The sequence below is a fragment of the Pogona vitticeps genome, chromosome 1, assembly GCF_051106095.1.
Source record: "Pogona vitticeps strain Pit_001003342236 chromosome 1, PviZW2.1, whole genome shotgun sequence".
NCBI classification, from domain to species: Eukaryota; Metazoa; Chordata; class Lepidosauria; order Squamata; family Agamidae; genus Pogona; species Pogona vitticeps.
In genome coordinates, this window is record NC_135783.1 from 281,328,284 (window position 1) to 281,341,906 (window position 13,623).

General features: G+C 39.4%; 1 protein-coding gene across 3 annotated transcripts in view; it reads right to left on the reverse strand.

The window, feature by feature from the left end:
- Positions 1-13,274, reverse strand: part of LOC110073536 (actin, aortic smooth muscle) — a 38,887-nt gene extending 25,613 nt beyond the window's left edge. For 2 of the 3 annotated variants that reach the window (XM_072985929.2, XM_020782843.3), the window contains exons 1-3: positions 12,842-13,177; positions 8,424-8,571; positions 6,214-6,342 (exon numbers count right to left, since the gene is read on the reverse strand). In XM_072985929.2, coding sequence (XP_072842030.1) covers positions 6,214-6,342; positions 8,424-8,552 — 258 coding nt within the window. In that variant the 5' untranslated portion in view covers positions 8,553-8,571; positions 12,842-13,177. Of the gene's footprint in view, positions 1-6,213; positions 6,343-8,423; positions 8,572-12,841 lie in introns of all 3 variants that reach the window. The other variant, XM_072985931.2, reaches the window with a different exon arrangement.
- Between the last annotated feature and the right edge of the window lie 349 nt (positions 13,275-13,623).

Here is a 13,623-nt window from a genome sequence, read left to right on the forward strand (position 1 = left end):
AGGAGTGTACTCACTTTTGTTGCCAGCAGTTTAGACATTAATGGCTGTGTGTTGCATTGCTTTGAGGGGACAGCACATTTACACTGTTATACAAGCTGTATACTCACTGCTTTACATTGTAGCCAAGCATCATTTCTTCAGTGTTGTCACATGAAAAGATATACTAAAATATTTATGAAATGTGAGGGGGTGTACTCACTTCCGTGATATGCTTGATTTCAAGACTCAGAACTACAAATCACATTTAGGCTCCAGCAAAAAACCTACAAAGTATCACACTGGGGTCCTACCAGAGCTTGCAACTGAGTTATTCAAAACTGATTATACTAGTAACTTATTCACTCATGGAATTAAATATGTAGAACTGAAAGGCATCCCAAACATCATCAAGTCCAATCCTTTCCCACTGCAAGAAATCCCAGTTAAAGCATCCTTGCAAAAGGGTGATCCAATTCCTGTTTAAAAATGCCTAGTGAAGAAGAGTCCACCAACCTTTGAGGCAATCTTCTGCTGTTGAACTGTTCTTATCCTAAAGTATGTTTAATTGTACTATCTGTTTTTGTAAATGGTTCATATTTTGGCTTTTGGAGCTCCAGAAAGCAAGCTTGCGCCATCTTCCGCGTGTCAGCTTTTGACAGCTGGTAGTCATCATACTGCCTCTTAATCCTCTCTTCTCTAGGTTATTTTATTCGTTCGTTCATTCGTTCATTTGTTCATTCATTCATTCATTCATTCATTTAACTTATATACTGTCCATCTAGAACGCGTCTACTCTGGGCGGTTTACCTAAAGCATAAAAAATAAACTAAAGGTAAAATCCGAATTAATTGCAGAGTCCAAGATGGAAAAAGGAGGGGGGGGGAGAAATAGGCTAGGTGATGGCTGTAGTGAAGGCCTGCCTGTATAGCCATGTCTTCAGATTGGTCTTGAAGGCTCTCAGTGAGTGGGCCAGGTGGATCTCTGCAGGTAAGTTGTTCCAGAGGAGAGGGGCCACTGCCGATTTTTAGTTATTTCCCTTCGGACCTCACTTGGTGTTAGGCCCCTCAGCCATCCGGCCTGACTGGAACAGGTGATACGGGTTCTCCCAATCATTTCTCATAGGGCTTCACTTCCACACTCTTTACAATCCTGATCACCCACTTCTGGGTCCATTTGTCGAATAAGGTAATCAGATGAGGCAGCAAGTTTTGCAATGTCATGAAAAGGCAGCATATTTAATTTAATTCAATTTATTATCTACCTGTCCTGCCAAAATAATCTGATTGGCCCTAGGCCGCAAAATGCTGTGGTCTGGCATGTTTCTGCATGCGGGGACCATAGCACATGTTCAAATCAGCTCTTTTGATTTTTGACTGATGCACTTTTGTTCTGATTCAAGAACTTGCATTTCCAAGGGTCTGGGCTTTTACAACAACCATGAAATCTAGCCTGAGTCAACTATGATGTATTACATACTAAATCAAGAAGTTTCTATTCCTCCCTACAAAGCCTGTAATAACCGGCTAGGTTCCTTTCAGCTCTAATTTGCTTGATCTCACAAACAGCAAAGAGAGATCAGTTCTGCTATCCAGAGGCCAAGGCATTCTTAGACGTTAGGAATTAAAATGCAAGAAGGAGCTGTGAGCAGTTTCTCTTGCATATGCCATATGAAGAGAAAGGAACAGCCCCATTAGCCATTTATGAAGTCATTAGAAGACAATGGCCATTCTTATGCTTTCCCCTTTCTTACATTAAATGTGCAGTAGCTGTGAATGCATTAACACTTACACGCTGCCCTAAGTGGCTGCTCACTGGAAACTAGAACAGCCGAAATTTGAATATTGTGAACTGAAGCATGCCACAGGATGCTTCCTTTCATTGTCCATGGATTCTGTTTCTCATGGCTCACTGAAAACAACCCTGTACCATATGGCAATAAAGAGCCCAGAATACATAACAGAAATGGAAACATGGCAATCAACAGAATCATAATGTGTGTGAGCACAGTGTGCATGCAGTCAGCATGAGTAACATTCCAACAAGTATGTGCTATGCCCCGGAAATGGTTATATTTCCAGTATTCTTTCCCATTCACTTACTAGGCTCTTTATGGGCTCTGTGGCACTCTTGGATATGTTGTGGTGATTAGCAAGTCTTGAGCTTAATGAGAGGGAAATGTCATGTTTAGTGGAGAGAAACTTGAGTGGGTGGGGGAGTTTGAGAACCAAAAGGAAATATCAGTAGGGATGGGAAAATCTCTTGGTCTCAGTTTTGCTGCACGTTCTCCAAATCCCATCTGCAGTTTCTTCCTGTTCTTGTTCCTCACCAGCTCTGAGACCTGTGTGTGTGCGTGTGTGTGTGTGTTTGTGTGTGTGTGTGTGTTTTTGTGTGTGTGTGTGTGTGTGTAAGTTCATGCACATTTTCTTTTTGCCCTTTCCCTGAGGTACTCATTTATTTAAACATTTTTGCTTGACTTACACATTTCTGACAAGTTTATTTTGTGTGTTTGTGTGTTTTCAATTGTGTGCCTTGTTATCTGCTTGTAGGGCCCAAAGCAGTGGCTCAAATTCCAAGAAGCATTTGGAAGAAAGTTCTTGATAGAGCTATCTGACAATGAAAGGAACCGCCCTACTGGGTGGTAGATTTTTCATCATAGGATGCTTATAAAACAGAGATTGAATGGCCTTCTTCCAGGGATGTTTTAACTGCAGATTTCCTGCTTTTCAGGGGATCGAGCTTTTAGGATAGCTTCCAGCTCTAGAATTAAATGTTCCCATGATTTATTCATGCTCTCATTCATGTTCACTTTTTTTCCTTCTCCCTTGCATACCCCACTTGCATATGTGGGTCTATGGAAAGGTGTATCTGTCCCTAAAGATTGTGAGGGCTTTTTTGAATATCTATTTATTTACTGAACATTTAAAAAGTATTAAAAAGATCCTTCTTGTCCACAAGCTTGATACAAAAAGGAAAGGGGGAAGAGAGAGAAAAGAGGAGGGAATAGTCTTTGGAATGACTCTGCTTCTCGCTATAACTCCCTTGATGGAATCTGCTAGAATGGATGTTTGACAGCTGTGGGATTTGTTTGACAAAACTGGTTTTGTTGTTGTTGTTGTTGTTGTTGTTGTTTTGTATATTGAAGAACTTGAATGAATATCAGTCATGATGTCACCTAAAGCAGCCATTTTAGAGCTTAGGGACCCTTTGGGGCACAAACGTACTTGTCTATACATTTCCTATACATTGCCTCATGTCTATTGAAGCCCCTTCTCTGCTGTTTAATTTTTGTTGCATGTTCCTCTTCTTCTTTTTCTTCAGCACATATCTCAGAAATAGAACATTATTTTATGTAATCACATTCATTACCAAAAAAGAAAAAGGTAAAGGTAAAGGTTCCCCTTGACATTTAGACCAATTGTGTCTGACTCTCGGGGGCGGTGCTCATCCCTGTTTCCAAGCCGTAGAGCCAGCATTTGTCCGAAGGTAGTTTCCGTGGTCACATGGCCAGTGCGACTAGACACGGAACGCTGTTACCTTCCCACCGAGGTGGTACCTATTTATCTACTTGCATTTTTACATGCTTTCGAACTGCTAGGTTGGCAGGAAAGAAGAAACAAGTGCCCCCCAAATGATATAAGAATAAACTTTCATAAAATTTGTATGAAAATTTCTAGATACAGAAAGTTTTAGATACAGATTTAAACAGATATGTATATGTATACTGTAGGGGGAGCTGCCAACTCTTAATGTGTAACCTCAAGACTGTTGCTTTCTCTTCCTGTGCTTCTTTAAACTGGATTTGGATCAGGCAGGGAATCAAATAGAGGATGCCTTCAAGTGGACTGCCCTCTGGTAGACCTTCAAATAGAGGACAGTCATCAGATACATAGGTGCCCTGATTATAAGTGGAACGTAAAACAAAATTTTGCAATGTGTTTACAGGGTTTACAGCAGAGGTGGGCAATTAATTTCTATAGGGGGCCACATGAAAAATCTGAACTGTGTTCGGGGGCCGAACCAACTTTACTTAAAAATAAAATGAAACAGTGATGTTATGATTGTTTTTATCTTAAACTTGTTAATCTTAACAAATACTAAAGAGGTTTTTTGCAGTATGTTAAAGATAAGCAACTGATCAACTTTAGACAAAAAGCTATAAATGGTTTTGATGTCCGGCGGGCCGGACAGGAGTGGTTCGTGGGTTGTACTTTGCCCAGGTCTGGTTTACAGGGTTCCAGCTATCCCATTCTATCCTTCACTCCTCTAGTGACAACTAGGTAGTACTGAAGATTTTAAAATTGTTAATGTTGTTAAGCTCTAAAGGAGCTAGGCAGTCTGCCCTTGAAATCTGACGCTGCAACAGTCTCTCTTGGTATGTTAATGTCATGGGCCTACAGTGTATAAATAAACAAACCCATACATTGGAAGAACACTATTCATCTCTAGTTAACTCATTCCAAGGAAACCAGACCTCTGCCCAAAACAACATTCACTCCTGTAGTTTTCACCACTTGGAAAATGGGAGAGGGGGTGGAGGTTGTGATAAACCTGGCTCCCAGCAACAGGTAAGGAGGAGAAGGGGTAAAGGACTGATGGAGGAGCAACAGAGCAAGAAGGCAGCCATAGTAAGTGCTTTTATGGCTTTTGAGTTTTTAAGAGACTTGGCATGATGGTCACAGCTGGCAACCTGAAGGACGAGGCATCAGGAGAGCACAGTGAAGACTGCAGCACAGATGCTGCCTTTTAACTGCATGGCTGCACTAAAACCGCACAGAAAGCAGATCTGAAGCATAATGAGGGTGAATTATTGAGATTCAGTGAGGAAAATACAGCCTAGTGCTCTATAAAACACCAAAAGGAAGCCCAGCAATATGGAAAAGCTATGCTACCATCTAGAGGACGAAGTGTGTAGTGTCTTCTCTCGCTTACCCACTTCTACAGACAAGGTAAGAGCCGGAAATCTCAGAATCTTTCATTTTAAAAGGCAAATTAAAAAAGGAGGTAAGTTCTGAGGTGAAGGGGAAGAAGGTCTGGGTAGCCACCATGATCAGGCACTGAGCCTCCAGGTGGAAATCCAACCTGTGTGCTGCTACCAAGGTTCAGCTACAGCAACAAATTTGTTAGATAGCATGACAATTAAGTAAAGAAATCACTTCAATAGCAGGATGCCAGAACAACCCATGTGGTGAGTGAGAATTGCTATGAAAGTTCTTGAGTCTAAGCACTTGGCCTCTCTGCTTATGACTAGGCCCCACCTAGACCTGCCTTGCCTTTTTCCCCCATGATCTTGCTTCTTCATACACAAGAAACAAAAATAACTGTGTTGGGTTTATGTATAACCTAAGCAAGGTGCAACTTACAAATATAAAACAAGGTTTTTTCAAGCCCGTGTTTTACATAATTCACATTTGAGGGGGTCCTATTAAATATGACATAGTTTAGAGCCTTAGCATATCTTAATTTGCCTCTAGTGAGCAAGGCAGTTGGCTGGATAGCTCAATATGTTTGAGTTAGGTTGTTCAACTCCTCACTAAGGCTCCTAGGATAAGAGCCAGCCTGAGAAGCCTTGGGCAAGCTGCACAGTACTAGCATGTCACCAGAGGAAAGGAATGATGAATTACTTCTGAGTACTCTCTACCTAGGAAGCCTGGAAATGGGCTGCTGTACATCAAAATTGACTTGATGACATGCAATTATTGTCATTTAGTAAGCAATGCCTGGATACTTTCCCTGTACAACTGGCAATATGGGAGTGATTTCTGTGAAGAATGATATCCCACATTTTCAAGATTTATTTATTTATTTATTTATTTATTTATTTATTTATTTATTTATTTATTTATTTATTTATTTATTTATTTATTTATTTATATTATTGGATTTTTATCCCGCCATTCTAGACAGAAGTCTACTCAGGGCGGCTCACAATATATTTAAGATAGCTTAAATTAATAATACAAAGGCCAGGAGTATAGCCTTTCACCACACACAGGGACACAAAGTGCCAACTAGTAGAAGATGCCCATACAGTCAGCCCCACACAGATGCTCAATGGTTTACATATATTTTCAAGCATAGCTTGAACATCCAATATGAAAGCAGTTCCCATATCATTGGCTGTTTGTAAGGAGACTCTAGTCTGCCTCTAGTAGGGGACGTTGGTACCACATCTTACATTTCAAAAGCAGAAATCTATGAAACAAAAAACAATAGGAAGAAACAACAGTCACTCACCTTTTCCATGTCATCCCAGTTAGTGATAATCCCATGTTCAATGGGATATTTCAGGGTCAGGATTCCTCTTTTACTCTGCGCTTCGTCCCCAACATAACTGTCTTTCTGGCCCATTCCTACCATTACCCCCTACAAAATTAAGTGACCCAAAGAAGAAGAAAATATCAATATGACTTTAACCATTTTACTAAGCATAGCCTCTGCTGTAATTTCTGAATCCTCCCTTCCCCCTGTTCCCCTCAGATTGAGGTGAGAAATGTACATTTATATGCTGTTCCAATTTGTGTCTTGTTTTGACAGTTTCATATCACCATATTCAGTGCCTTACTGTGTACAATCTGTTCTCACCTTACTGAAAGGGTCATATTTTTCTAACAGCATTGAAAGACACTTATAACTATACAACTTAGAGACTATAGTTAATGATAAGTTTATAAAGTCTAGTATTCACTTTACTGCCTATTTGATTATTCAAGGCAGAAGAAATACAATTTCTATAGAAATCATCCTGCAAAAACGATGGGTTTTGCTTTAGTGTGAGAGCATTAAAAGTATCATTTACGTACATGTATTTACTTGGAAGTAAGTCTTGCTTCAGTATGGCTCATTCCCAAGCAAGCGTGCACTAGATTTTACCCACCATAATCCCAAATTACAAATCTCTGAAAGAAACCCCATCAAACATACTGTGACATACTTCAAAGTAAACAAAATATGTAGGATTGAAATATAATCCTATCATTAAATAGAATGTATAGCTTTCTATCTTTGGATGAATTCTACCCCTGCTCAAAACATTCCTCAGAAATCCTCATTAACAGCCTATTTATATTCCAATTATTTGACTTCATTTTTAAAGGCTTTATAGTATCTGGAAATGTTGAAGCTGCTTCACTCTTATTAGCTTCCATTTTAAAAACACCAGTTCAAATTATTCAATGTTGTTATACACTTTGGATTGCTTTCTATAAAGCTGGCTTGTTCATATGGCAGATTATTAAACAGTATGATTGAAAAGCTGCTAATGACTACATCCAGTCAATTAACTCTTTTTCTCTTTCTTTAATTTTCCCCATCTTGGTAATGTATATAGAAATAATTTGTAGGATTTTATTATGTATGTCTAGTGTTGTCTTTTATCTATGTAAGCCGCCCCGAGTAGACATTGTCTAGGGGGGCGGGGTATGTCTAATAAAAGTAAAGTAAAAAGTAAAGCGCATGATACCTATAGAGATGTTGATATTTGTACAGTTGTACATTATTATTCATTTTTAAAATAAAAATAATTATTTTAAGGGGCAACTTGCAAGAAATACGCCTTACAGTCAGTACACAAGGGAGTCTGACAATGAAATGAAATAGATTTAATGGGCAATGCTCATTCTATTTCCTTAGGGTTGTACTAATTAGCTGATCAAATTGGCTTCCACTGTGTATATTTTTAGTAGACATTCATTAATTTCATGGTCAGCTGTGTCTTTATGATGGTCCTGAATTCTGGCCATTATTCAGCATCTCAACAAATAAGGCTAACCAAAATTAATTGCATAGGCTATGTGACATAACATCTGAAATATTTCATGCATTGCTAAAAATTCTTTAATGCTTTTTAGGATGTAAAAAAAGGGGAAACATTTTAAAAAGTAAGAATTGCCAAGACATCAGATGTTGTTGCTGTTGTTTAGATTAACACAGTTAAATGCAGAATCCAAACTTTAAACTCTGGTCCATTGTAAGTTTGGCAAGTTGAAACAAGCTTGCTTCACAAACTATGGTATGAAGTTGGCACATTTTGACGAGCCATAGTTTAGATCAGTGGTTCTTAACCTTTGTTACTCGGATGTTTTTGAACTGCAACTCCCAGAAACCCCAGCCGGCACAGTTGGTGGTGAAGGCTTCTGGGAGTTGCAGTCCAAAACTCCTGAGTAACCCAAGGTTAAGAACCAGTGGTTTAGATCAACTAAAGTTTGTTAAGGTTTGGACAATGTGACAAACTGTGTGTAATGTGAAATAGAAAGAATAGCTGTTGAACTCTTCTTCATGTCTGCATGGGAAGAGCAAAGTTTTTTTTCCTCCTTCCTTCCATGCAACACATTATCTATCATAGTAACTGTCAAGTGGCTTGGAAAAATGGCTTGCATGTGGTAGAAAGCCCCTGCTACATCGGTAGTTGGTGCCGTTTTCTGATAGGACATTTTATAAAAATTAACCTGGTGCCGAGGTCGTCCAACGATGGATGGAAAAACAGCCCGTGGAGCATCATCTCCTGCAAATCCAGCTTTGCAAAGGCCAGAACCATTATCACAGACAAGAGCTGTGGTTTCATCTTCATCGCACATGGCTGCTCACAGTCCTAAGCTAGAAGCAACAGTTCAGAAGAACCTCAGGGAAAGTAGGTCAGGGTTATTTGGAAACTTTAACTAGAACACAATTATTTCAAAACAAGCAGTGATGCTCAGTAACATCAGCAAATATACCAATGAGCCCATTGCTTTTAACACCCATACATTTCCAGGCTCACATACCCTATAAAGTAATGATTCCTGAGTAGAGGTGGGCACAAACTGGTGGTTCAGTGGTTCGTGCTGGTTTGTTTATCAACCAAACAGGTGTTCAAAGCCCCACTTGAAGGCACTGTTGTGGCTTTCCTGCCCTGCCTCCTCCAGGCAGTGCCTCTGAGTGGGAGCCCACCAGAGGAGGTGGGGCTTTGAAGCACCGAACACCTGTTCAGCCAATAAACAAACTGGCGCAAACCACTGAACCAGCGGTTCATGCCTGTGGCTATTCCTGACATAGAAGGTCTCAAAATATACTAGAACATCTCTCAAAGGCTCCTCTGCGCTCCCTGAAAAATCTTGCTCCAAATTTTCCACACCCTTGAAAATGAAGGGGACATAACATGGGGAATGGGACTTGGTGAAAATCACCTCTTTCTCTTCCGCCAGTGGAGGTTTCTGCTGGACCAAATAGAGTACTAGTTAATAGTACTTTGGCAGGAGCTAAAGAGATGAAGGAAGCATTGAGAGGTGGGTGAACAGGCTTAAAAGAAGACCTCCTCAAAGAGAGAGGAATGTACAGTATCAGAGAAGTGGCATATGAAATAGGAGTGATGCATTCAAGGCAGACAAATTGTAACAGAGAGAGTAGAGTTAGAAGAGATTAAGAGTTAGCATCAGGAATTGCTGGGAAATGCAGAAGAAAACAACCTTCCTGTTTTCAACATGTGTTCAGGATGATTAGATAAGTTGAGAAAAAGTGAGAGGCCCTGCGTCCAAGCAATGCACATTTGGTTAAATCTCTCTGTAGAGTTGATGGGTACCCAACTAACTGTTTTTGTGTAACACTTTCTTCCCTGCATTACCAGGGATCCTGTATGTTCCAGTGACATGGAAAAGCTATGTGGAAAGAGAAAACTGATGAACATACACTCATGTATACAAATGACCTTTCCCTTCTCAGATGTTCATGCTTAATATGTGGGCATCAAGGGGAGGGGCTACTGGTCCCACTGTTCGTCTGGAGTCCTCCTGTAATTAATAATTGAAAGATGTTTATCTCTCTCAGATAATGGACTAGTACTCATTACCTTGGAAATAGACAGATATTCAGATTAAGATTTCAGATTGACATTGGGATCTTTTATATGAAAAGAGACACTCTTCTCTTCTAGAGAAGTGTCCCTAGCCCCAAGAGGAAATCAAAATTCTCAGCACTACCACAGCTTGGAAAGTTACTTTTACTTTAAAAAAAAATTCCCTCATTACTTATTGCAGTGTTGTTGTTTTTAAGTTGACTCCTACTCATGGTTCATTGTGGTGTTGCTGCATAACCTGTTTTTATTTTTTTCATTAAAAATAAAATTCACTATTAATAAGAGGATGGCATGAAAGCTGAAAACTTCCACTCAAAATCTCCTAAAGGTAGCAAGGTAACTAGAAGAGTACTAGAAACATTTCTTATCACATCACAACAAAAACACCTCACTAGCTTTGTTCGTAACTTAACTTTGTTCAACCTTTCCATCCCGAGTAACTTCTTAGAGGTAACTGCATTATTTGTGAGTCATTTAGTGAGATTATACAAATGACCATCTTAGCCATACTGCAGGATATTACTTATACACATGAACCTCTTGTATTTTTGGGGTACAGATTTCTCCTTTTTGACACAGGCTATCCACAGGTGGTACTCTTGAATATTTCAGACCATTAAAAGCTGCGACTATGAAGTGCACACATATTATTCCACACTGGCAATAAAGAAACAGTTTTCCCTCCCCAGAATGTCTCCATTATCCTTAGTGATATAAACAGTCTTAGTAGGAAAGCTCTAAAAATAGATCTTTTATGGAAAGCTTCGAAAAGCATTGGTTAATGTTTTGCAATGGCAGCTGCTCCTGTTAAGTGCTTACTTACAAGAACTATGCTATATTTGTGAAGTGTGAATTCCTTATCAAAAGAACTGTTCAGGGAAGTGCAGTGAGATATGGCTGGTTCCAGAAACAGCATGGACATGTGACTTTTGTTTGGGAGTCTTTAATTCCAATATATAAGGACAGGGTGCTTCCCACCACTTATGCCATTCTTAGGGAACCAGTCTGTGTCTGGAAGGTTGGAATCAAAGCCTTGAAATGCCACTGTTTGAATATAGTGCCCAGAATCTCTAGCCAGACTGCAGTTTTACCAAGCTCTAGACACAAGGATTCTGTAACAAGCTCTGTTTTCTGGGGACATATAGATCTTTTAATCTTGCACCCAAACCTAAAACACTCCTGTTAGTGTTCAGCATGGTTCCTGCACAGCAATGGACTGAACAGAAAGAATAACAATTTTGCCACAGAACAAGCATTGTTTGTATGTTATCTCAAATGAAGACATCATGATTTTTCTGTCACTTCCAAGAGAAAATGTCAGATTAACAGAGTTGTACGATATTTTGTGAGCCATTAGATGATGCACCACAAACTATGCAAACCGGTCTTCCACTGATTGACTGATTGATTGATTGTGTGTGAATGTTATGCTTTCTGTGGAGTGACATTGTTTGGCTTGTGAGTCTCTACACTGATCTCAATAGCTCTCTGACAACTAGCATGCTTAATTGTAGGAATTTATATCTGCATCAGGAGATACACAAACTAATGAGAAACACCAGTAATGGCTCTTGATGCTCATGACAAGACCAAATGTTAATAATTTGCCCCTCAATCTAAAGAATTAGAAGACCATGCCACTAATCCTAAGCAAAAGTCAGCTACTCCAAAATTCTCATTCCAGTGAAGTGGAAAGCACATATAAACCCTTACTCCACCCGAGACTTTCTTTGACTACTTAAAATAGTTCTCCAGTACACAAGTATATTTGAGCTTATGGTACAATGGCAATTGAACCATATCACATCACATACCAATTTAGTGGCAAATGGAGAAGCTCTACTGTATTTTATTATCAACCTGTTCCCAGTAATTCAGCTATCAGAAAGTTGGTAGATTAACACTGCCATCCAGAATTGCAGTTACATTTGGAACAGAACTGGGCATGCAAAAATATCTGCCAAATTTTGTAAGGTGTAAGCAAATCCAAATTCAAATAACAAGACGCCTGCACCTTTTAGTTGGTAATAACTAGATGAAATGCATGGAAACGCAGTTATTAAAAATAACAAGGGCCACGTATATTAGTAATACATCCTCTACATGTGTAGAGAGGGTTTGATAGTTTAAATTCCATATATGTGATGCCATTACAGAAAGAAAAAAAAACAACCTAGGCCATATCTACTATTCTATGCATTCTGTTTCTTTAGGTAGATTTTATTATTTATTGTGAGCTATGCTGGTATATTTATTCTTTTTCTCAATACTCAGACATTTAAGGTGCTTCCCCCATCTCTTTCTTTTTCTTACATAGATGCACAAACACATTTCGCTGAACTAGAAGTAGCATGGTGCGAGCAGTGTGTGACATGCAGCAAACCACAAATACACCATGGCAGTTGCCTTTTTTGTTTCTATCACACATCATCATCTTCGGGGAGTGGGGAAACTTGCACTTCTGTAAAGCGCAGAAATGTGTAGACCTATTATGTTCGTGGAACTGATCAACTCTCCATAGCATGAGAATTCTCCCAGGACTGGAAACCATTTGGTGAAAAGTGGGGAGCATAAACACACTTACGTAGGGGGATTATTTTTTCAGTCAGTTTTGCACTTCAAATTACCATACCAAAACATAGAAATGTTTACAGGGCATAACACTCCCAATGCAGTTGTGAAAGCAATTTAGGAGTAACACACTATGAAGTTACCCTTACATCTACATGGGAGATTTGAAGATAAAAGGAACTATCAAAATTACATTTGTAATCAATATATTTAAGATTGCAACAGTAGCTACCTATAGCGCCCAAATGGAGTAGCCACAATTATCATGGCTCTGTTGCACACCCTAAATGTTCTAACGATAGGCAGATGATAAAAAGATAATTCAAAATCCATTTGCCATTGAATATGATGCTTGTTGGGCATCTTTGCTTATAATGAGAAGCAATAAGGAAGACCAGACACCCACTTTCCTGCCAGATCAAACCTTGTTTCACCAAATATAAAAGACATCTAGGTTATACTTACCAAAGGCACCAGGAGATGACAAAATGTCCAGTAGCCCCTTTGAAACAAATTAAATGATCTCACCTTCTATTACATTTATATCAGTTTGTGGAATGGAGTTCATATAATACTTACGTAGATCTGCCATACCATTTTTGGAAGCTTCCCCCCCCCCCCAGCTTGCACTTATCAAAGCAACAGCTTGGAGGGCTGGATAAATTAGGGCACAATTTCTGACACTCTTGGATGGTTTCCCACTCAAAGTTCTTCAGATGGCCCAACCTCTTCCTTCTCTTCCTTTCCCAGCTAGCAGATGGGTTGAAGTGGTTACTAGGTACACGTCTAGAACCAGAATAGGAATGTATGATTGGTTTTATTAACATTTATTTAACTATTAATAGCTCCACTCATACTTTTCCAAAAGGAAAAGTAACCAAGTAGAGGACTGATATATGAACTGTACATGCCATTATCAGTTTTATGTAGTAAGTAGACAGAAAATAGACATCTTATCTGGAGATGAGGTGACTCAGTGCCTGAAAATGGCAGCAGACTCCACAATTAGTCACCTCCTAAGCGATAATTGCAAGTTATCTCAGTGTCTGATGGACTTAAGGTCCACATGGGAGACAGCATGGTTTTAATCTGCTAGCAGAAGTACTGTATTGGGTTGGATCCAGACTTAAGTCAGAGAAGGCCCACTGAACATTCATTATGTGCCTATCTATGCAAGCACTGAGTTGAGCCAAGACAACAAGGCTGAATAGTACCAGATTGTTCAAGAACTGTTGCCAGTAGTGCTC